Source organism: Grammomys surdaster, unplaced genomic scaffold, assembly GCF_004785775.1.
Source record: "Grammomys surdaster isolate TR1022 unplaced genomic scaffold, NIH_TR_1.0 125834, whole genome shotgun sequence".
NCBI classification, from domain to species: domain Eukaryota; kingdom Metazoa; phylum Chordata; class Mammalia; order Rodentia; family Muridae; genus Grammomys; species Grammomys surdaster.
Window position 1 is genome coordinate 2,408,202 of NW_021620662.1, and position 23,982 is coordinate 2,432,183.

General features: G+C 40.5%; 1 protein-coding gene across 2 annotated transcripts in view; it reads left to right on the forward strand.

Annotated features, from left to right (window-relative positions):
* The window catches only part of Mnd1 (meiotic nuclear divisions 1), a 65,108-nt gene that overhangs the window by 16,834 nt on the left and 24,292 nt on the right, over positions 1 to 23,982 (forward strand). For both annotated transcript variants that reach the window (XM_028789508.1, XM_028789509.1), the window contains exon 5: positions 15,905 to 15,979. In XM_028789508.1, the coding sequence (XP_028645341.1) occupies positions 15,905 to 15,979 (75 nt within the window). The remainder of the gene's footprint in view (positions 1 to 15,904; positions 15,980 to 23,982) is intronic.

Consider the following 23,982-nt stretch of genomic DNA (forward strand, 5'->3'; position numbering starts at 1 on the left):
AACATCTACCAAAGGAAAATGAAAATTGAGTCTTATCGTAGAAAGGAATAAATTCTGATACATAATACAATGTGATGGGCCCTGAAGATATGCTAGGGAAATAAGCCAGCTATAAAACAACCAATAGTATATGATCCCACATGCCACATGCAAAAGTGTACCATGAGCCAGGGAGCAAATAGGAAAAGGCCTATCCCCATAATGCCTTTGGAGGACACACCCCCGTGTCCTCCCATTAGGCCCCACCTACTAAAGGTTCTCCCACCTCCCTGTAGTCCCACCTTGAATCAAACCTTTAACATGACAAGGGTCTAAAACTATGGCAACATGGCTATTTTTTTTTAAAACCTTATTGCATTTTTCTGTTTTGATTTTTGCTTTTATCACTTTTGTGAATTCAGTTTTCCTTCATCTGTTCTTAGTCAGATTCTCACACTTCTGAGACTCTTTCTCAGACCCTCTAGCTCACAGACGCTTGTATTAAGATCTCACCACAAATGTAGTATGTGGCTTTGCTGTGCACTGCTGGTGTTCTATAGTAAACATGATGTGTGTTTACTAATGTAGCGTGTACTCTGTTAAGGGAAACAGTCTATCTGAAACATGCTCATTTTTGTAGGTGACGTAAGCGGAAGACTAGCTTCAAATCTGGAAAAGTTTTAACTTTCTATAGAGGTCTCTCTCTTTCTCTTTCCCCCCCCCACCCCCCCTCCCTCCTTCTCCTTCCCCTTCCCTCTCCCCTTCCCTCCTTCTCCCTCCCTCCCCCTCCCTCTCTCCCTCCCTCCTTCTCCTTCCCCTTCCCTCTTCCCTTCCCTCCTTCTCCCTCCCTCTCCCTCTCCCCCTCCCTCCTTGTCCCTCCCCCTCCCTCCTTCTCCCTCCACCTCCCTCTCCCCCTCCCTCCCCCTCCCTCTCCCCTTCCCTTTACCTCCCCCTCTCCCTTCTTCCCTCCCTCTCTCCCTCCTCCCCTCCCTCCCTTCTTCCCTCCCTCTCTCCCTTCTTCCCTCCCTCCCTCCCTCTCTCCCTCCCTCTCTCTTCCTCTCTTCTCTCTCTCCGCTGAATATGACTATAGAGTAATACTAAATTAGAAGCGTGAGGCTAGGTTGTGCATCAGGAAAAGCCTAGGATTAGATCATAAGAACAACTGAGGCCATGTTTCCAAGACTTTCATCAGTCTGTGAGATGTGAGTCAGAAGTAGGCAACAGTTTGGTTCTTGAACAATCTCTGAATGGTGTTCAGCTTCTTGGATGAGCAAGTCAGAACTCTGTCATGAGACAGGTGGAAGGAAAAACCCAGTCACAAATTTTTCTGCAGCACAAGTGAGATTTGGTGATTAAGGGCCGGTGAAGTGTACCAATGGGTGGTGTCAGTCAAGAGATAACACAGCACAGAATATCAGCCAGTGTCTCAACCAGGCCTCAGAGATGTGGTGTGTCAAAGGGAGGCTCGTATATTTGTGGAAGGGAAAGTAGATTGTGGTGAGTACGAGGATGAAGATAGTGTGAGGCAGTCAGCAATAGCAAGCACAGCTGGTAACATACTTCCCAGATGAGAGAAAGAAACGGCCTATGATGGGAGGTGCTTCTGTGATCACGTGTAATCTATACATTAAAGATAAGTATACATATACGAAGACGCATGAGGCTAAAGACTTGTTCCAAACAGTGGCAGAGCCTAAGTGAAAGATCTTGGGTCTTCAAAGGCACTTTGACCTCTTTACCTCTGGATTCCTGGAAATTAAGCCTTTGTGTAGCTCTGTTTTTGTTAATTATTCCATTACTTGTGGTCATATTCTAAATAAATATGTTGTTTTGCAGTCTTTTTATAAATCTGGGTTAGGTCTTCTGTTGGTTATCTTTTACTGGGTGAAAAAACAGTGTAACTTCAGGTACTGTAACCTCAAGGAACAAACACTGATACCATCCATTTCTGTGTGTCTGAAAACTAGGCCTGGTTTCAGTGAGTCTCTCTGGCTCACGGTCTTGTTTGAGGTTTAGGTACACTGATCTGGCAGGGCTGCAGTCTCAGCTGAGTGTCCCCCTGGGGAGCACAGGCTTCTCAGCACAGTCCTTAAGTTATGGGACTTTAGCTCTGTAGGCTCTTGGGCTAAGGACCTCTCACATCTTTAACTTTCAGCCAGAGGTTTCCCTCAGTTCTTACTGTGAGTCTTTCCAGAATGCAGTTTACTGCAGCCATGCCTAGACTATTACCTAATAAATGTAAATTCTTTGTAAATAATTATGTTTATAGAATAATGACAGAAATTTAAAAGTCTGTGCATATCTAGTACAGATGTATTTTTCACCCTGAATTTTTTTTTAATTCGTAGCTGATTGAATCAGTGTTTGTGAAACCCATGGGTACAAGGGCCAATTTTAAAAAATCTTTTTTTTTTGTTTGTTAAAATTTGCTTAGTACATTCCATATTTAATTTTGTGTTTTCTGTTTGCAATGTGTTTCTTGTAAGGATATATATTTGGGTTTTGCATTTTTATGTAAGCCGACAATTTCTGTCTTTTAGTGTGTTAGACCATTTATACTTAGAGTTAGGATCAGTGTGATTAAATTTGCCTTCTTGGAACATAGTGTAAGAGATTAACAAGATAAGCCCGATTTACCAAGTCATCATATAAAGTAGCAGCTGTCAATATCCTCCTGTCCTACTGGGCTGAGATTTAACATCCCATGTAGTTTTGGCTCCACCCCTCTCTTTCATTCCTTTTAGAAGCTGGAGGTAGAAGCTTAACCTGCCACACCCACCTCTGTAAATCAGAAGTGCTGGCATGCTAACAGGTAGGCATGGGTCCTGTGCCTCCTGTTCTGAGCATTGTTCTAACCCACAACAGGGTTTTGTCTTTGTTTTTCTCAAGCAGCTGGAAAAGCTTGCAAGCTTTTCTTCAGCTTTTCAGAGGCTTGCTTTTCCCATTTGTGAGAGAGGTCACTCTGCTTTTATGGGCTGTGGTGAAGATGAAGTGTAAGGCTCCTGTTGCTTTAGGTTCTGCTTATGGGGGCCACACGCTCAGACAAACTATGGCTTACACAGGAGTGTAGACTGGAAACTTTCTTGCTCAATCAGAGCAAGTAACTGAGGGTTTGCATTTTACCGAAGGCCATTCCAAAAGTAGGAGTCAGTGTTCATGTTTTGTAGGAAAAACACTGTGGGGTGTGTGACAAGTGTGATTTCTATACAAGAGAGAGAAGTGAGTGACACACGTGTGGCGACAGCCGGAAGGATGCTGCTTTGATGTGCGACTCACATGAAGACTAGTCACTGGTGATTGGCCACACTCAGGGCTGCAGTGAAGGATCGGCTCTCTGCAGATTGCCAAAGTATAATGTTGACTTCCTTTGAGTTCTCTTGTTAATTATTTCCAGATTGGCCTGGAGTGGGGGTGGGGCAGCTCTTCATTTCCTTCCTTTTAATGTCATTCCTGTTCTGCCACTGACTCCAATTACGTGCAGGAATGTGCTTGTCTCTTGAGGACAGACATTCTTACAGGAAATTTGAAAATTAAATCAGGAAGTATATTTTTCTCCTTTGTGTTTTGATTGTATATGTTGATCATCACTGAAGACAGTGAAGGACTCACAGTTATAATTTGTTTTAACTTTACCATGTTCTAAGATGACAACCAACTGTGAGCTGTCGGTGTCATGTGTTAACCTCCACAGAGACTTGCCATGTGTTACTGTAGATTCTCTAAGAATAAGGAATAGGTGATCTATGTCTAGAGAATTTGCAGTTTCCTTGGTAAGGCGTAGTTAACTAACTTACTTGGGAATAATTAACAAGAAACTATAAAAATATACCTGTATAATTTTTAATATGGTAGTGGCAAATGCTAAACTTTGCTGTGCATTCTGTAATACAGTTTAAGACAAAGGCAAGGCTCTTCAAATTTTTTAAATGGCATTTATCTATTTATTTGTTCATTCATTTTGTATGTGTAGGGCATATGTATATGCCATGCCATAGCACATGTGTGTGTTCATTCACTTGTATGTATAGGGGTGTATATATATATGTTATAGCACATGTTTGTTCATTTATTTGTATGTATAGGGGTGTATATATGTGTCATAGCACTTGTGTTCATTCATGTGTATGGAAGTGTGTGTATGTGCCATGGCACATGTGTTCATTCATTTGTGTGTATGGAAGTATGTGTGTGTGCCATAGCACATGTGTAGAAATCAGAAAAGAACCCACAGGGGTCAATTCTCTCCTTTCGCCACGTGGAAGGTGATCAGGAACGGTGGCCTGACCAAACTGAGAAATCTCACATCTAAAGAAAAGGCTTTTATAAATATGTATAGTTAACAAAGAGTTCTTAGAAACTGTTGTTTTGAGCTGAAAGGTGGGATGAGTTTAAATCAGTGTTTCTCAACTTTCCTAATGCTGTGATCCTGTAATACATTCCCCCTGTGGTAGTCCTCAACCATAAGTTATTTTGTTGCTACTTCCTAACTGTAAGTTTGCTACTGTTACAAATTATAATATTAATATCTGATATACAGAATGTCTGGCATGTAACACCAAGAGAGGCCGCGACCCACAGGTTGAGAACCACTGGTTTAAATGCAAGGTGGAGATGTATGAAGAGGCATTGAGGACTGCTGGTGACTGCTTAGGGAGGTTTAGTTAAGAGCTTGTGAGGGCTGTACATCCTATGATTCTTATTCCTGTGTGAGGCATCAATATTGTTATTAACTGTGTTTTTATATCTAGGTTGAATAACTTGCCCAAGGAGACACTCTTAGGAGATGGTAAAGGAAGATTTGCATCTGTGTTTTCAGTGTGTGGCCCATGCTGTTAAGCAAAGACAAACAATTGCATTCAGTGCATAGTTGACATTTAGCTTAGGAAGAATGTGCAGAGACTTGTTTGTTATGTGGTCATGGAAGCATAAAGTTGGAAGTCATATTGAGGTCAGACTATTATGGGATGTCTTAGTGGTTTGTTTCATTATGTACACCAAGCAGAGGAAACTCAAAATTTCCTGCCAGAATAATTTTTTTCTAACTTGGTTAAAACAATTACATTATAAGCTTTAGAAGACAGTGTTGTTATTTTCTCTCCCTTTGTTTAAGATATTACTGATTTTGTTGAAAATAATTCACAGTATAGTAATTATTTCTACAAAGCTAAAATAATTATCTAGGTTGGACTGAAGAAACGGTTTTTAAACTGGCCCCTAGAGTAACTGTGATGCAATTGTAGTCTCATAAATTAAAGTGCTTCATAAGGCAGGAAAAGCTTCCTTTAGAGATGCTGCAAATAGCAAGACACATTACTATCTCATTTCTTTTGAAATTCATGTTTTGATATTTGATACCAGAAGCACCGATTTTAGCTCAAGTGACGGTAGAAATGACTAGATCCCTCACAAGTCATTGTTGTAATGACTCTGTGTGTAGCCTGAAGAAACTCCCAAGTGAAGTGACATTTCTCTGTATCCTAAAAGATGTAAAGAAATCATTAGGGGGCTAGAGGGAGATGACTCAGCAGTTAGGAATTCATTCTGTTCTTAAAAAAACCTGAGTTGTGTTCTAGCACCCATACCTCGTGGCTCACAACCCCTTGTAACTCAAGCTCCAGGGGATCCAACACCTCTGGCCTCCAAGGGCACCTGGACTCAAGTGCAAATGACCTCCCAATATAATTAATTAAAAGTAAAATAATTGTTAAAACTCAAGAATGGCCTTGAAGTTAATTCTTAAGACAATCATCCTGACTTCAGGCTTCTAAAGGATGGCAGCTCTGATGCATCACATGGAGGAGGCTTGGCTTGGGCAGCAAGACTAGCGGACAGGTTCTCACCTTGTCTCCATCCCCTACTTAGTCTGAGAGAGTCTATGCCCAAGGGAGGAATGTGGCAGGATTTTGCTCCTATGCTTTGTGTACAGTGTGTGTATGTGTCTTTCAGGGGATGTATCACAATAGTTCTCCTTGTATTGGACATGAAGTTGTAGTCAGACTCAAAACAGAAAGTGGAACTGAGGTTGCTGAGGTCTGGAGGTGGGAAGGAGGTCTTGTTGAACAGATGAACAGTTCTGGAGATTGGTTACAACGGCCTGAATGCACTTAGCAGTACTGAGTTGTACACTTAGAAATTAAGTGTAGGAAACGTTGTATCCACTTTATTGACACTTTATAAGTCAAAGCAATATTTTAAATTTATAATTAAAACATGTGACTTCTTAAAAATAAGAATTTAATTAGCATGGCAGTAGCTATATGGCAGTATTTATTCGATGGGTTTTTTAGACAGGTACGAATTAGGAAGTCGCTCCCCCAGAACTTTTGTAGTTCTTTATTCAGGATTTAGTTTAGAGGCTAGTTCAGGCAAGCCTTTCTAGGAGTTGGTGTGTAGTAAGCGTTTTATTCTGAAAGCAAAAGAATATGAAGCTGGATTTCGTTGTTAGTTTTTGAGACAGTGAGAGATGGTCTCAATTTGGAGCCGCCGCCGCCGCAAATAGGCATATAGAGATCTTTACAGCTATAATTGAGTCTTCAAAAACTAGGTCTACTTTTGGACTATGTAGATAACTAGAAAAATTTTTTTTAAATACAGACAGACACTACCTCTGTTGAAATTCATTCGATGACTGTTTAGTGAATGTTTGCCATGGCAAGCATTATGACTGATGTGAAGGACGTAAAAGGAAGTCACTCGGCTACATCGTGGTCCACACAGTGTTGTCACCACACATTCATGACGAGTGATGCTGTTACTTACTTCTATCTAACAAAACACCTGAAGTAAATAGCTTGAGGGGAAAAGGATTTCCAGTAGTTGTTCCCGCGGCAGCAGTGCAGTCCAAACCGGTCAACAGCATTGACCATCACAGAGACTGTGTTTGCACTTCCTCTGTAGCATGAAGAGCCTTTGTGTAGTTAGAACCACCACAGCAGATAGTCTTTCAGGGAAGGGACTATGGCGTGCTCATCTTTTGTTGGTAGCATGTGACCCAGTAATTGAGATACATAGAGATCTGTGACGTGCTGAACAGACACATTAGTTACTGCGCCCCTGCCTGACTTCAGCTACATCACAACCTGAGTTCAGTCCCAAGTGTTCTGCACTTGGTCTAGGGCCTTGTCCTGCCCTAGGTTTCCCTTTCCTTCAATTCGATAACATACAGCATTAAAAATGATTTCCACCGAGTAGTCATGATTATTGCAACCCTGGTGTAATCTTGACTTTTTAAAAAATTTAGCTTTGGGAATGAATATTATGTGGGAACAATTAAGTGTGTATTTTTAACTTCATTATTTCATTTTTGTACCATTTTGCCTAAATTATACTTGACAGGATCCCATGTAACAGATGCCATGTGTTACTGAAAAGGAGGTTCTGTAATCAAAAGAATTTGGAACCCTGGGTTCACAAAAGTAACTAATTTGAATCCTCTGAGGCTTTAATATGCAAATCTTCCTTATCCTGTTTCCTTGAGATATTAGTATTCCATGAAACAAACTTTAGTAAATTCTGTCTAACTTTATGCCCTCTCAAGAGTTTGAATACATCCCGGGTTGACGCCTGAAATAATCTCAGTTTGTAGATCACATTCCAGCTTGTGTAGACCTCTGTTGGTGTCAGCAGGTTATGTGAGTCTTTTCCTGATTAAATATACCTGAGTTGAGTCTCTGATAGAACCCAGCTGACGTTCCTCTCACCAGGCACTTAGGAGCAGCCAACTTGGTTAGTGTTATTTGTAGTGTCTATTTTACAGGCTATACATCCTTTTTTTCTACCCAGTTAGCTTACTTCAGATCTGTCTCTGATAGACAGCAAGCAAGAAGTCCACATTTGCCCTGATAGTTTAAAAATAATCACATTGGCATTTTTCTAAAATAAATTTGTATATTATTCACTTAAAAACTAAATACTATTACTATTCTTAAAGCATTTAAAATTTTTCTTTTTAATTATTTGTATACGTGTGTGGTTGTGTCAGATCTGGAGCTGGAGTTACAGGCAGCTTGGGTTTTGTAGAAGAGCAATCAGTACACCCTCCTGAAGTCTGAGCTGTCTCCCTCTCCTGCTCTATTGATGACATTCTTATGTATGTGTAAACAAATGAGAGAAAAGTCATTCAAATTGGCTTACGAAGCAGGGATTCATGATCTTATCTGCGGTAAGGAGCTAGAGGTAGCCTTCTCAAGGGTGGCTAATTTCGCTACACTTTATCTAGACTGCCTTTTACCTTTGGCTTCCCCTGTTTGGTTTTAAGTACTTACTGAGACTCCTAAGTCCTCTCTCAATAGTGCCCAGAGAATAGACTGCCCATCCCCCACCCCTCCCTCTCTTCCTCTTTCTCCCATTCTCTCCCTTCACCCTCACCCCCCATCTTTTATACAAGAGGAAAATGTCAATATGCCCCTTGCCCAAGCAGGCTTCTGTCTATGTCTCATTGGCTAAGTCTGAGCTGACAGACTTCTACTGAAGGACGGTTCAGGGGAGCATCCTGTTCTTTTGGAGCACACTACCACTCTAGTCTGAACAGAAATTGGAGCTCTGTTAAGAAAGAAAGGCTTTGGAGAAGCAACTCAGAGGTTCTGCCAAATAACATCCATATGCATTTAAAGCCTTTTAAGCTGGGCATCCCAGCTGCTCAGAAGGCTGAGGTAGGAGGATGTTTAGAGGCCACCCTGGACAACACAGCAAGCCCTGTCCCTCCACCTCAAATGAAGGCATGCTTTTAAGTTGAATATTATTACTGAGATTTCTTGTTGACCCAGATAACTGAGTTAAATAACAGTTTGCAGAGATAGAGTGACTCGAATATTGGAGATGGGAGAAGAAAATATTCTTGCATTTTATGGATAAACAGTTTGAAATAGTTTAAAAATAGTCACTGGTTACAGCTGTCAAAGTGTATGAATTTGATACCACTTTTAAGTTATCAGAGATTTAAGAAGTGTTTACTGCTTGCTTTGCTCTTGGGGTAGATAGCTTCAGGTGAGGCTTCCAGACTTCTCTAGAAATCTCTCTCTTCTTTGCTGTAGGAGCTTCATGGCGTGGTTGAAAAGGATGACTAGCTATCAAATTCTATAGTCCATGCTCCAAACACTCTTCTGTTTCCTAGGAGATAGAGGCTTATGAGAGTCATTCTACAAACTGCATTCCCCTGTAAATCAGTCTGGAAAAGACCCAGTCCTCAAGAGCCAGGCCGGTAATGCCCTGCCGCCAGGTGGCAGCAGAGTGTCAAAAGCATGCTGCCATTAAAACCCTCATTTCTGTTTGTTTGCTCTCTTTTGCCCCCAAAATACCATCAGTACTTTATAGATTTTAGTATTTACATTCTAATAGCAACTCTAGCTGCTCTGTGCTTTATAAATATTTCATAAAAATTAACCCTGTTAGCTGCATTTGTGTTTAAACTAAACTTCTGACTCAAGGGCATGGTTCAGACTTGTGATTGCACTGGATCAAATTCAGATTAGAGTCTTACCAGTTCCCTAGTATTTATATTTATTTATAACCATGACTTGCCTACATTATAATTCTTTTTTAATCCACTTAACTTTAGATTAGATGCAAAACAGTTTCAACTTTTCGTATTTTTAAGGCTATGCATTTACATGTTGACTAACCTTTAACACTTCAATTCACTTCAAGTGGTAGTCTGATTGGTCTCATTGCTTGCCTTTTTAGTACACCAAAACCAAATTTAAATCTTAATAAATAAATGAAGAAAAGTACGACACACTTCCTAGGACAATGGGGCAGTGTACTCTTGAGTGAGGACATCCGTTATAAAAACGTCAGTTTGTGTCTGTCTAGCTAATTGATGATGACCGACATCCACTTGAGTTTTACGAATAATTTTTAATTTATTTATTAAATAAAATTTAATAAAGGACCAGGAATATATTTGAGAGGAGGAACCAGCAATAGACAGTGCTCAACTTATTGTCCGGCCCACTGCTCCTTGCAGCGTAATCACTAAGCTTTTCTTTCTTAAGAGGTAAGATTTGTGCCTGTCAGAAAACTGAACAGATACAGTGTTGCTGTAGTTGAACATTGTTGTTGCTAGGAATAGACCAGAGTAAGGCTGTGTGGAGAAGCCTACATGGAACCCATGTGAGGGTTGGCTGTGAAGACTGTCTCCACAGAGTTATCGGCTGACCTCTGTACACATCTGTGAGGTGCACAACCACTCATGCACGGCATGAGCAATGTGATAATATATAAATAAGGTTTTAACATGAAAAATACATATGGATTGAGGGTATAGCTTAGCTTTAGATTGCATATTTAGCATGCTTAAGGGTCTAGGTTCAATTCTCAGCACTACAAGGAAATAACTTGATTCATAAAATTGTGAAGATTTATTAAATATGAAAAACTCAAATCAATCTAAGGGGTTGGGTGGATCAGGGTGTAAAGCACTTGCCATACATTCATAAGGACCTGGGTTCAGATCTCCAGAACACAGGAACAACTGAGTGAGACAACACATCTCTGTGACTCCCAAACAGTCACTGCACAGGTCAGCAGAGCCATGCTGTCCCAGGAAGCTTGTGGACATTTGCCTGGCAGATGCAGAAGTAAACAAAGAGGCCCTATCTCCAGGTGGAAAGTAAGGACTGGCCTTCATGCTTGCTATCTGACCTCCAGAGCATCATGGCAAGTATGTGTGTACCTGGCATGGACACATGCATGTGCACATACATATGTCATATGTGCACAAAGGCTAAAAAGATGAAAGAAATAAAATGAAAGCAGTAATACATGTGACTTTTCATCCGTAAGATCAGCAACCTTTTAAATGATGGCAATATCCACTCTGGGGGAACTTGCGAGGAATTAGCCTATTCTTTACAGCTGGTAAATGTCAAAACTCCAAAAACATAAGTTCAACATTTATGCCACACCCAGTGGGATAGGCATTATCACAGTAAGAGAAAATAAATGTTAGCAAGGTATGGAGAATTTGAAGTAAGGACTCAAAGAGTACCCCAGTGTCCATAACAGTGTTCTTCACAGTGGAGGAGACGATACTAAGATAAATGGCCATCAGTAAGTATATAAAATGTGATGTACACACAGAACACAATTTTGTTCAGCCTTAAAAAAGAATGGAATTCTGATATGTGCTACAGCATAGATGATCCTTGAAACATGCTAAGTAAAAGAAGCCAGATACAGAAAGACAGACCTTGTGCGATCCCATTTATGTGAGGTATTTAGGCCAGGCTAAAGCAGACAGGTAGTAACATAGCAGAAGGGACAGGAGGACAAGGTGTTGCTAGTGGATAGTTTGTTTGGAATGATGAACGTGTTCTGCACAATGGACAGTAGCGATGGTTGTGCAGCAGCCTGAGTATGCAATGTCATTGAACAAAATACGTTAAAGGATTCATTTTATGTCTCTCTTCCACAATTAAAAAATTTTTAAAAAGAAGATGGAGTGATGGCTTAGCAGCTAAGAGGATTGGCTGCTCTTACAAAGGACCCAAATTTGGTTCCTAGCACCCACCTGGTGGCTCATAGCTACCTATAACTCCAGTTCCAAGCGATCCAGTGCCTTTTCCTAGCCTCCATGGGCACCTGGCACACACCACGAGGTGAGACACATATACATGCAGGCACACACACATACACGTGGCCACTAGTGACCCCAGATGCTGGGAGGGTACAGAGCAAAGGAACTGCCCATCTGTGGCTACTGGGAGTAGAAATTGTGCAGTTTGTCAGTTTCTTATTAAAGTAAATGCACTTTTACCCTATGACCCAGTAGTTATGTTTGTTAGTATTTACCAAAGTGAGTTGAAAACTTACATTGGTACAAAATCTGAACAGACATTTATAGTAAGATTTATTTATAATTACTCACACTTGGGAGCAACTAGAGTGTTTAGTAGCTTAGTGGAGGAACAAACTGTAAGTTACACAGATACTTGGATATTATTCACTGATGAAAAAAATGTTATCATAAACCATAGGACCGTTTGGAGTTCTGTGGGATTTCAATGCATATTGCTAAGTGAAAGAAGCCAGGCTAGGGGGAGGAAGGGCTGACTATGTAGAGCACAAAGAATTTTGACCAGTGAAACTATTCTGTGTGAGACTAGAATGGTGAGTCTGTTTCCTAAAACCCCCAGAGTACACAACAGCAGTGTTGGATCCTTATGTACCCTGGACGTCAATGCTAGTAATGTCAACACACTCATAAATCGTGATAAATGTACCATTTCGTGTAAGATTTGATAGCGAGGAGGCTGTGTATATGTAAGGTTAGGATGCGTGAGAACATCTTTATCTTGTGTTCAACTCTCTGTGAACCTAAAGCTGCTCTGAAAAACAAAGTTGTTTCTAAAGTAATGTAGACCTGTTGGACTTGGTTGTACACAGTGAGAACCTGTCTAATATAATTAAGAACACACACACATGTACACATACACGTGTATATATTTATACACACTTGAAATGTATCTGAACATAGTGGATTGTAAAGTGTTATGCAAAGGTCAGTCTGGTTTACATTTTGAAATGTTACTTGTGTTGATCTGTGTCTGAATGTAAAGCCACAGGATGCACTTATTAAGAAGGTATGCAGTGGGACTGTTGTATTTTTTTATGTGTATTTCATGTCTAGAGACAGGGCAGTCTCCAGTGAGGTCATAGAATAATATTGTGTTAGAGCCTCAAATCTAAAGGTGAAACCTGGTTTTCCAAGGCACAGGTAGTTCACTATTCTAGTTGATGCTCTTCGTTCTAGCATTCTAGGCTGTAAAAATGATTGTCATTAGCCTTAGGGAAATATGGGGATAGATTTAGTATAATATATACTCGATTCTGGTTTTACTTTATAAAAATATACCAGAATAGTTTGGTCTTTAGAGGAATTTTATAGTGAATACCTTTTAAAAAATATAGTATCTTTTAAAGTTTTTTTGTAAGTGTGGACTTTCGGTTTTTAAATACAGAGAGATATGGAGGTATTTTCTAGTTCAAACTACAATGTATAGCAGTAACTTTCTTTTTCTTAGGAGCTAGGTTATACTTTTCTTAATATAAACATATTAATATCTTATGTATTTTGGTTGGTTTTGCTACTCAGAGAAGATAAAACTTCATTTACATCAGTATTTCTCAAAATTGTGGACCCATAATCAGCTAGATCAGCGTCATCTAAGAAATTTATAAACAGAAATTCTTGGGACTATAGCTCAGTGGCAGTGTTTGCCTGGTGCTCAGAGAGCTGTGGGCGGAGCCCCACCACTGTTCTAGTTGGAAGCTCAGGAGGTAGAACAGCTGCCTGCTAAAGAACTGTGGGCTCACTGACCCATAGTCAGTGGCTGAACGTCTCAGTTCATTCCCCTCAGAGTCCTGGTTTGATGTAATTCACAGGGTCTATTAGAAAGTATAGCTAACTTCTTACAGATCAAAACAAGCAAAAACCTACAACCAGAACAGAGTCCTCAGCCTGATGGCAATGGCAGCCTGACAAGAGCTGAGGCCACGGGGTGGGCTTGGGTCAGTGTTTACAGACTAACAAGGACCAGCAGCCATCAGTAGAAGCATCTGCATCCTATCATTTAGATTGTGTCTGTATTACCAAGGTACTTAACATGACAACTCAGGGATATAGTGCTTCATGTTACTTCAGGATTATAAATAGACATTTACCTGAGGGTTTCATTCAAAATATATAGTATGTTAGCATGTTTTACATAATTATTAACTTTAAGGCTAATGTGTCTAATTTATTTTATAATGTCCATGTTTTTAAGTATGTGGACGTATTATTTTAATTAGAGAATTCCCCTGTTTCTGAATTGAAGTGATGTAAACACTTAAAGATTATTTCAGGTAGATCCTTAAGGGTATAGATTATTAACTTTTAAAACTTGGAGGTTTAAAAAAATAAATTGGAATCTTCATTGAAGAACTGGATCTCGTTGCTAAATTTAAAGCCTTGAAGCTTGTTCTGGCTTGGCAAGCTGCCCTGTGTGTTTTGTTCTAACTTAAGATAGTGTCTGTAGAAGGGGCACAACTGTTGGGCTGCCAACTTCTATTTGGCCTGTTGACTTATGCTCTTTCAGAGCCGGAGCCTGGAGAAGCAGTAAAAGGAAGTTGATGGTGCTTCCTGCTCATACTTTGAAAAGTAGAGGAGTCCCTACAGTAGAGCTACCCACTTTCTAAAGATGCTGTTTCTGAATTTTAAGCAAGACTGGTGTTTAAATATTCATCTCCCTCTATATAGCTAGATTTATATTGTGAGAAGTCAGTTTCTTCTCAGCTAATAAACTAAATGAATGCAGCCCTCAGTTACTTCCCAGATATCTGTGACTCCAGGGTGACAGAGGCGTGGAAGACACTAAGAAAGCTTCTCTTCAAATGAGTCTGAAGTTTCTTAGCTTATAGTAAAAGATGTGGTAGACACTGGGTATTGGGAATTTGCTGCGATTACTTATTTACTCACAGACTCAGGTGCGAGTAACAGTTTTGAGAGGTCAGGAGTACTCTGAAATTTGTCAGTCTTTTCTAGGTGTATGCGTGTAGATTTTCCATACTCACTGTCTGGATGACTTCCACATGGAATTTATCTGCTTTTTAAGCTGAATAAAATGAATGCATTAGTTAATTAACCAATTAAACATGTCTAGAATTGACAGCAGGTAACAGAGTCTTTGTCCTCTGAGAGTTTAATGTGTGGAGTGCAGCTCCTTTTAGCTCCCTTATCGGGAACAAGTCAGTAGTGCAGACCTCTTGAACTCCGCAGTCTACACGAAACAGCTTATGGTAGTTTGGTGTGACCTTAGTCAAAGTGAAATGAAATTTAAACAGCGATTTTTAAAGGAAATATTTTTGAATTTTCAAATCCATTTTCTGACTAAAGTAAGTTGAGGTAGAGGTTATTCGTGGGTAGAGATGGAGAAGAGCTAAAGATTATGTAAAAGTGTTGAAGACATGTTACTCAGGGTTGGGTGTGGTGTGTCTTTAGTCCCAATACCTGGGGAAATAGGGGCAGGGTATTCTCTTTGTGTCCCAGGCTAGTGAGGCCTACATAGTGAGACCTTGTCTCACAAGAACAAAAATTTTAAAAAAATTAAAGGTATTATTTTTTTGGATGAAATAAGAAAACATTTAGTTTTTGTGCAGGCTAATTTTATGTTAGCTTTACACAAGCTAGTCATCTGAGAGGAGAGAACCCCCGATTGAGAAAATGCCATCATAAGATCTGCAGCAGTTCTCAACCTGTAGATTTCAAATGACCCTTTCACAGGGGTCACCTCAGACCGTTGGGAAACACAGATATTTATATTAAAATTCAAAACAGTAGCAAAATTACAGTTATGAAGTAGCAATGAAAATAGTTTTATGGTTGAGGGTCACCACAACATGAAGAGCTGTAAAGGGTTGCAGCGTTAGGAAGATTGAGAACCACTGCTGTAGAGCATTTTCTTAATTGATGGGAATTAATTTCTAATTAACTAATAGATGGGGAGGGCCCAGCCCACTGTGGATGATGCCATCCTCAGCCGTTGGTAATGGGCTTTATTAGAAAGCAGGCTGAGCATGCTGTGAGGAATACCATTTCATGGCCTCTGCCTCAGTTCCTGCCCCCAGGAATTGCTCTGAGTTCTTGTTCTGTATCCTTCAGTGATGGACTTGGAGGTGGAAGCATAAGCTAAATAAAGCCTTTCCTCCACAAGTTCCTTTTGGTCATGGTGTTTTATCATTGCAATAGTAACCCTAACTAGGACACTTTTCTTTAATTCTACTCTAATGATTCATAATTTTTTTCAAATTAGAAAAATTTTCAGTGTAGCCTTTAATATTTTTTCTAACACAGAGCTGAGCCAGCAAGTCTATTTCATTTTGTCTTCTAAAGGCATCTTTCCATCAGCTTCTCAGCAGCTCATTTCATGTTTGATTTTCTTTCTAGCTGTCAGAGGGAAGCCAGAAGCATGCAGACTTACAGAAGAACATTGAGAAGGCTAGAGTTGGCCGGCAAGAGACGGTAGGTTTGTGTTCTAAAAGTTATGTAATATGTGATAATACAAGTGTGTGTGTGTGTGTATGTGCACGTGCATGTGTGCGCATGTGTGTATGTGCATGCATGCGCACGCATGTGTATGTATTAGTACAGAATAAAAACATAAATCCTGGAGCCAGGCTGCCTGAGTTTGAAAATCTCCTAAATTCTCTGTTCTTAATTTTCTCAGTTGTTATATGGGGAATAATAAGATACGTTTTGTTAGGTAATTGTGTGGATTAAGCTAGTTAATATATGCAAAGCTTAAAGGAACATCTGGTACATAAAAAGCCCTATTAAATACTTATGTACATTTTTTAAGAGTTGTAAAATCTTTTGGCACATAAATGAAAAATGATCAACATAATATTCTTGCGATGGCTGTTCTTGGTCATCAGCTTGGCTACATCTGGAATTAAATAAAACCCGAGTGATTGAGTATACTTGTGAGGGATTTTTTTTTCCTTCATTAAATCATTTGAAGTGGGAAGACCTACTTTTAATCTGAGCCACACCTTCTAGTAGCAGCCTATCTAAAGGAAGAAGGAAGCTTACTCTTTTTGCCTGCTTGCCCTCACTCTAATTGGCAAGTTCATTTCTTCAGTGGCACTAAAGCCTACTTCAGGATTCCAGTGTATACTGAAGACCAGCTGAGACAACCAGCCTCATGGACTGAACAGCTACTGGATTCTTGGACTTTCTGTTGATAAACAGCCATTGTTCAACTAGATAGATCATAGTTTGTCCCTTCTTCTCTTTCCATATATATATATGTGTGTGTGTATGTATGTATGTATATGTATGAATATATATGTGTGGCATGTGTGTGTGTTCATCTTATCAGTTGTTTCTCTAGAGAATACTGACTAATACAGATTTGGTACCAGAAGTGATTCCAGAGCAACAGAAGTATAAGAATGAATTTAAAAGCATCTAGAATAGATTTTCAAATTACTGATACCTACAGTTATTGAAACCTCTCCTAGACACTTAAAATAGTATTGAAAACCCATGGTATGAAATATTTTATAGACAAATGCATTTGATTATTCACCAGCTGTGAGAGGCAACAATTTTAAATGGTGTCAAAAGTCTGTTTGAATGGTTGGCTGAAGCATATGTCAAAAGATGGTCTACTGAAAAGAAGTTGAATGTGCCTAATATCCCTTAGCTTAGTGTTGATGAAGGGATTTTAAGGCTCAAGGAAATTGCAGTGCTAGTGTAGACACACTGTGTAATCGTAATCCTCCACTATGGAAGGCCGAGAAGACGTGCCCTTCAGTAAATCATATAAGACAAAATGGTGAGGGGGCACCAGCACATTTGAAGAGCTTTGTTGTCGCCCTTTCCTTGTGTCAGACTTTAAGGTTGGAGACACTGCTGCTCTGTTGAATGAATTAAATACAAAGGGTTCATTGGGCCTGGAAGTAGCGCTGGCCAAGGTGGCAGCACTGACTGGATAAGGCAGAGTGAGCAGAGTCATCATAATGGACAGCACAGGCAAAGGGATGTCTATCATAGCCTAACTCATAGAGAGCAGCACAGGCAAAGGGATGTCTATCATAGCCTAACTCATAGAGAGCAGCACAGGCAAAGGGATGTTTATGGTGGCATGACTTAAATGAACCTTTGGCACTGGTAATCAGTCATGGCATTTTCAGGCATGAAAGATGAAAAGCATACTGCATTTTTGTTTGAACTGTATAAGCAGAAAAAAAACAAAACAAAAAAACAAATGAAAGGTAGGCTACATTGGATCGTGGAAGAAAGAAATCTCAGCCCGTGAATCAGTTTCCAGACTTGAGCCAGTTTTCAGACCCAGGAACCCTTGAATGAAGGGATGGCCAGGTTCCCCTGGAGAAAAATCTTGATAAAAAAACTTGAGTTTTACTGTTAGCCTTTCTGTATATGGCCTTTTATATGGGTAGCTATACACTGGAGAAAGGAAACAATCAGACTTTCCAGGGTCTTGAATACTGGTTCTGAATTGACACTGATTGGGGTGGGGGAAACCCCAACAAGCATTATGGCCCTCTGGTTAAAGTAGGGACTTACAGAAGTCAGATGATTAATGAAGTTTTGACTGAAGCCCAACTCATAGGAGATTCTCAAACTCATCCTGTAGTTATTCCTCCAGTCCCAGAATGTATAATCAGCAAAGATATGCTTAGAAGTTGGCAGAATTCCCACATTGGTTCCCTGACCTGTGGAGTGAGGGCTGTTAAGGTTGAAAGGACCAAATGGAAACCTTTAGAGTTGCCTCTGCCAAGGAAAATAGTGAGCAAAAGACATCCTAGGAGGAATTGCAGAACATAGTGCCATCATCAAGGACTTGAAAGATTTGGGGTGATGATTTCCATCACATCCCCCTTAGCCCTCTCGTCTGGCCAATGAAAAAGATAGATGTATCATGGAGAATGACTGTTGACTTCTGAAACTCAAGTCATGACTATAGTTGTAGCTATTGTACATGTGGTATTCTTATGAACAGATAATGCATCCTCTACCTGGTATACATCTATTAATCTGACAAATGCCTTTTTTTTTGTACCTGTTCGTAAGGACTACCATAAGCAATTTTCTTTCAGTTGGCAAGGCCAGTAGTATACATTTACAATTTTACTTGAAGAATATATAAACTTTCTTGTAAGTTATGTGTCATAACTTATAAGAGATCTTGATCATCTGTCTCTTCCATAAAATATCACATTGATGCACTACATTAATGACATTATGATGATTCAACCAAATGAGCAGGAGGTAGTAACCATTTGAATTCATAGGTAACATATGTACGTATTAGATGTTGGGAAAATTCAAGGGCCTGCTACATAAGGGAAGTTTTAGGAATGGTGTGAGCCATGATGGTATGCCATCACCAAGAAAGCAGCACAACCTTCAGTAGGCCTATTTGGATTCTGGAGACAGCACATTCTTCTTTTGGGTATGTTACTCCAGTCCAGATACCTAATGACTCTGAAAGCTGCTAGCTTTGTATGGGGCCTGGAACAGGACAAGGCTCTTTAATAGATCAAGGCTGCTGTGCAGGCTGCTCCACCACGTGTACCAGTGGACCAATAGTACTTGAGAAGTCTGTGGCAGATAGGGATGCTGTTTGGAGCCTTTGGCAGGCTCCTTATAGGTGAATCACAGAAGAAACCTTTGGGATTTTGGAACAAGGTTCATCATCTACAAACTATTTTCCTTTTGAGAGACAGTTCTTGGCCTGCTATTGGGCTTTAGTGGAAACTGAATGGTTGACAATGGGCCATCGAGTTACCATGAGACCTCAGTTGCCCATCATGAGGCAGGTGTTATCTGACTCACAGCAGCAGTCCATTATCAAATGGAAGTGGCATGTATGTGATCGGGCCCAGCCAGGTTACTTGAAGAATTAACCTAAATTCCTATGGTTTCTACTCCTGTTATAATGCTGTCTGTTGCCAGCCATGCACCTGTAGCCTCGTGGGATGTGCTCTATAACCGAGAAAGAGAAGACCAGGGTCTTGTTCTTTATGTTATGCTCGTATAACCCAGAAATGGACAGCTGCAGCATTACAGCCTCTTTCTGGGACAACCCTGAAAGACACTGGTGAAGGGAAGTCTTCATAATGGGCAGAACTTCAGGCAGTACACATGGTCACACATTTTGTTTGGAAGGAGAAATGACCACATTTTTGATTGTTTACTGATGTATGGACTATAGCCAATGGATTAGCTGATTGGTCAGGAACTTGGAAAGACCATGATTAGCAAATTGGTGAAAAAGACTGGGAAATAAGTGTATGAATATATTTCTTCAAATAGGTGAAGGATGTGAAGATACTTGTGTCTCATTTAAATGCTCATCAAAAGGTGACTTCAGCAGAAGAGGAGTTCAATAAGCAAGTAGATGGGATGACTTGTTCTGTAGACAGCTTCTTTCTCTACCCATTCCAGTCATTGCCGAATGGGGCCATGAACAAAGTGGCCATGGTGGCAGAGATGGGGAATATTCATGGGCTAGACAACATGTGCTTCAGCTCACCAAAGCTGACCTGGGTACACCTGCTGCTGACTGCCAGATCTGCCAACAGCAGAGACCAGCACTGAGCCCCAGATAGTGTTCTTTCTCTGTGGAATGGACAATACTTTGTCCTTAATAGAGTAGGTATTTATTCTGGTTATGGATTTGCCTTTCCTGCATATAGTGCTTCTACCAAAACCACCATCTGTGGACTTACAGAATGCCTTACCCACCATCCTGGTATTCTCCACAGTATTGCTTCTGACCAAAGAACTCACTTCACAGCCAGAGAAGTGTGACAGTGGGCTCATAGTCATGTAATCCACTGGTCTTACCAAGTTTCCCAACATCCTGAAGCAGCTAGTCTGACAGAAAGATGGAATAGCTTTTTGAAGACACAGTTACAGCACCAATTAGGTGGCAGCAGCCTGGAGGGCTGGGGCAGGGTTCTCCAGAACATGTTTCTCCCATAGCCAAGATACATGGATCCAGGAATCAAGGGATGGAAAAGGCAATAGTTCCATTCACTATCATCCCTAGTGACCTACTAGGAAAATTTTCACGTCCTGTTTCCATGACCTCAAGTTCTGCTGGCCCAGAAGTTTTGGTTCCAGAGTGAGCAGTGCTTCTGAAAGGAGTACAACAAACATTCCACTGAACTGGAAGCTCAGACTTCCTCCCAGACACTTTGGGCGTCTGAAATGAATAACAGTATTATTTACAGGCTAAGAAAGGAATAACAGTATTAGGAGGGTAACTGATCAAGCTTACCAGGGAAAATTGGATTGCTTCTCCACAATGGAGGTAAGAAAGATTAGGTCTGGAGTGTAGGAGATCCTTTTGAGTGTCTCTTGTTGTTACTGTGTCTGATGATTAAAGTCATAGGAAACTACAACAACCTAATCCAGGCAGGATGACAAAGAGTATATGCCCTTGAGAAGTAAATGTATGTGTGGATTGCTGTCTATATGCAGGTGAGGGCAGGCACAAGGTAAGGTGAGAGCCTGTGATTGGGCAGTGGAAGAGGAAGGCAGGCTGAGAATTTTAGAGATGAGTGCAGAGAGTACAGACAGGGAGAAGAATGAATGGAGAGGAGATAAGATGGAACCTCTAGGAGGGAAAGAGGAGCCAGAATCACACAGTCCTGGGAGCCATAAGTATTGGGGATTTCTTAGATGATTAAGTAATAGCAGGGTGTGTTTGCCCATCTAGGGGTGTAGCTTGTGTTTATATCAATTGAGTTTTTAGTTCATTGTGTGGGCGTTTTGTGGGTTGAGAATTTACAAATATAAATCTGACTAACAAATTACAAGCCTCTAGAGTTTTGATTTTACCTAGTTACAGGGATTTGTGACGGCTGATCACAGGGGTGGATGACTGGGAACGGGAGCAGAATGTGCAGCAAGAGAACTGCGAGACGGGTGGTCACCGCTGCATGGGGCTAGCCATGGAGATGGGAGACTACCAGGGCCAGAGAGTAGCCAACATTTGTGTGGGATGGTGCCTCTTTTTTATTTTATGCAACAGGTATGGGTCACTCTTCCAAGAAAAGGGCCAAGACCTGCTGAAGTGCCTGCTGAGGGTGGAGGAAATACAGAATGGGTCATAGAGAAAGGTAGTTATAAATACCAGCTAAGGCCATGTGACCAGTTGCAGAAACGAGGACTATAATTGACATGAATACTTCCCTCATATTTTGTTAAGACTGTTTTTGTACAGATATTTGTATTTCCTTTCCTCCATTTCTTTATCATGTAATCTAACATCAAATAAGAGAATATTATTCGTTATCATATTTAAGTCTGAGATACTGAAAGAATGTCCTGTAAAGGACAGTACCACCTATTCTAAGTTTATAATAAGCTTGCAGTTGTATAAGGTATGGTTATATGATGTTAGGTATAATTATGACCAGATTAAATATATAATGCACTTGAATTATATGTATATATTATATGTGGGAAAGTTTTACCATGTTAGATGTAATTATGACCTGGTTATTGTTTTCATTTGGAAATTAAGCATGACTTAAGGAGATATGATTGTGTGTGTTAACCTGACAAGGGGTGGACTAGTGATGGTTGTTTTTGATTGTGAGCTTGACTGTATCTGGTATTAACTAAAATCTAAAGGACTGTGTATGTTATCACTGTGTGCGAGTCAGTATGTGATTTAAGCTGAAATAAAGTTTCTGTTATGAACTCCGGTACCCATGTATTTGCTGCATAGATGTTAAGAAGCAAGCCAGTAGAGCCACTTTACTATGTGACCAAAACTAGTCAGACGAGATAGTAAAGTGGCTCTACCGGCTTGCTTCTTAGGTTCATTTGCTTAGGATATCTTTTCCCATCATTTTTCCTTGAGGTTAATTCTATTCTTGATGTTAATGTGTTTCTTGGGTGTAGCTGAAGGATGAATAAATCCATTCTGTTAAAACTGTTCCTTTTGACCTCCACATAAAACTAGATAAACTGAAACTAATAGAAGAGAAGGTGGGGAAGACCCTCGAATACTTGGGCACAGGGGAAAAGTTCCTGAACAGAACACCAATGGCATATGCTCTAAGATCAAGAATTGACAAATGGGACTTCATAAAATTGGAAAGTTTCTGTAAGGCAAAGGACACTGTCAATAGGACAAAACGACAACCAACAAATTGGGAAAAGATCTTTACCAATCCTACATCTGATAGAGGGCTAATATCCAATATATACAAAGAACTCAAGAAATTAGACTCCAGACAACCAAATTACCCTATTAAAAAATGGGGTATAGAGCTTAACAAAGAATTTTCAACGGAAGAAACTCGAATGGCCGAGAAGCACCTAAAGAAATGTTCAGTGTCCTTAGTCATCAGGGAAATGCAAATCAAAACAACTCTGAGATTCCATCTCACACCAGTCAGAATGGCTAAGATTAAGAACTCAGGTGATAGTAGATGCTGGCGAGGGTGTGGAGAAAGAGGAACACTCCTCCATTGTTGGTGGGACTGCAAGATGGTGCAACCACTTTGGAAATCAGTGTGGCAGTTCCTCAGAAAATTGGACATAGCATTACCTGAGGATCCAGCTATACCACTCCTAGGTATATACCCAGAAGATGCTCGAACATATAACAAGGACATATGCTCAACTATGTTCATAGCAGCCTTATTTATAATAGCCAGGAGCTGGAAAGAACCCAGATGTCCTTCAACTGAGGAATGGATTCAAAAAATGTGGTATATTTACACAATGGAGTATTACTCAGCTATTAAAAACAATGAATTCGAGAGGTTCCTAGGTAAATGGATGGAACTAGAAATTATCATCCTGAGTGAAGTAAGCCAATCACAAAAGAACACACATGGTATTCACTCACTGATTATTGGATATTAGCCCAGAACCTTGAAATGCCCAAGATGCAACTCACAGGCCACATGTAGCTCATAAAAAAGGAAGACCAAGTGGGGGTGATTCAGTTCTTCTTAGAAGGAGCAACAAAATACTCAAGGGAGCAAATATGGAGACAAAGTGAGGGACAGAAACTGAAGGAGGGGCCGTTTCAAGACCACTCCACCTGAGTATCCATCCCATGTGCAGTCACCAAAGGTAGATACTGATGTGGAAGTCAGGAAGTGCATGCCGATAAGAGCCTGATATGGATGTCTCCTCAGAGGCCTTCAAGAGTCTGACATATTCAGAGGGAGATGCTCACAACTAGCCATTGAACTGATCATGAGGTTCTCAATGGAGGAGTTAGAGTGAGGACTGAAGGAGCTGAAAGGGTTTGAGGCACCATGAGGAGAGCAACAATACCAACCAACAACAGCTCCCAGGGTCCTAACCACCAGCCTGGGAGCACTTATGGAGGGATCCAGGGCTTCAGCTGAATATGTAAGAGTGGAGGGCCCTGCTGGGCACAGGTGGAAGATGAGTTCCTTGACCTCATGAAGGCTGGACGCCTCAGGGGGTGGGAATTTTGAGGGTGGGGAAGTGGGAGT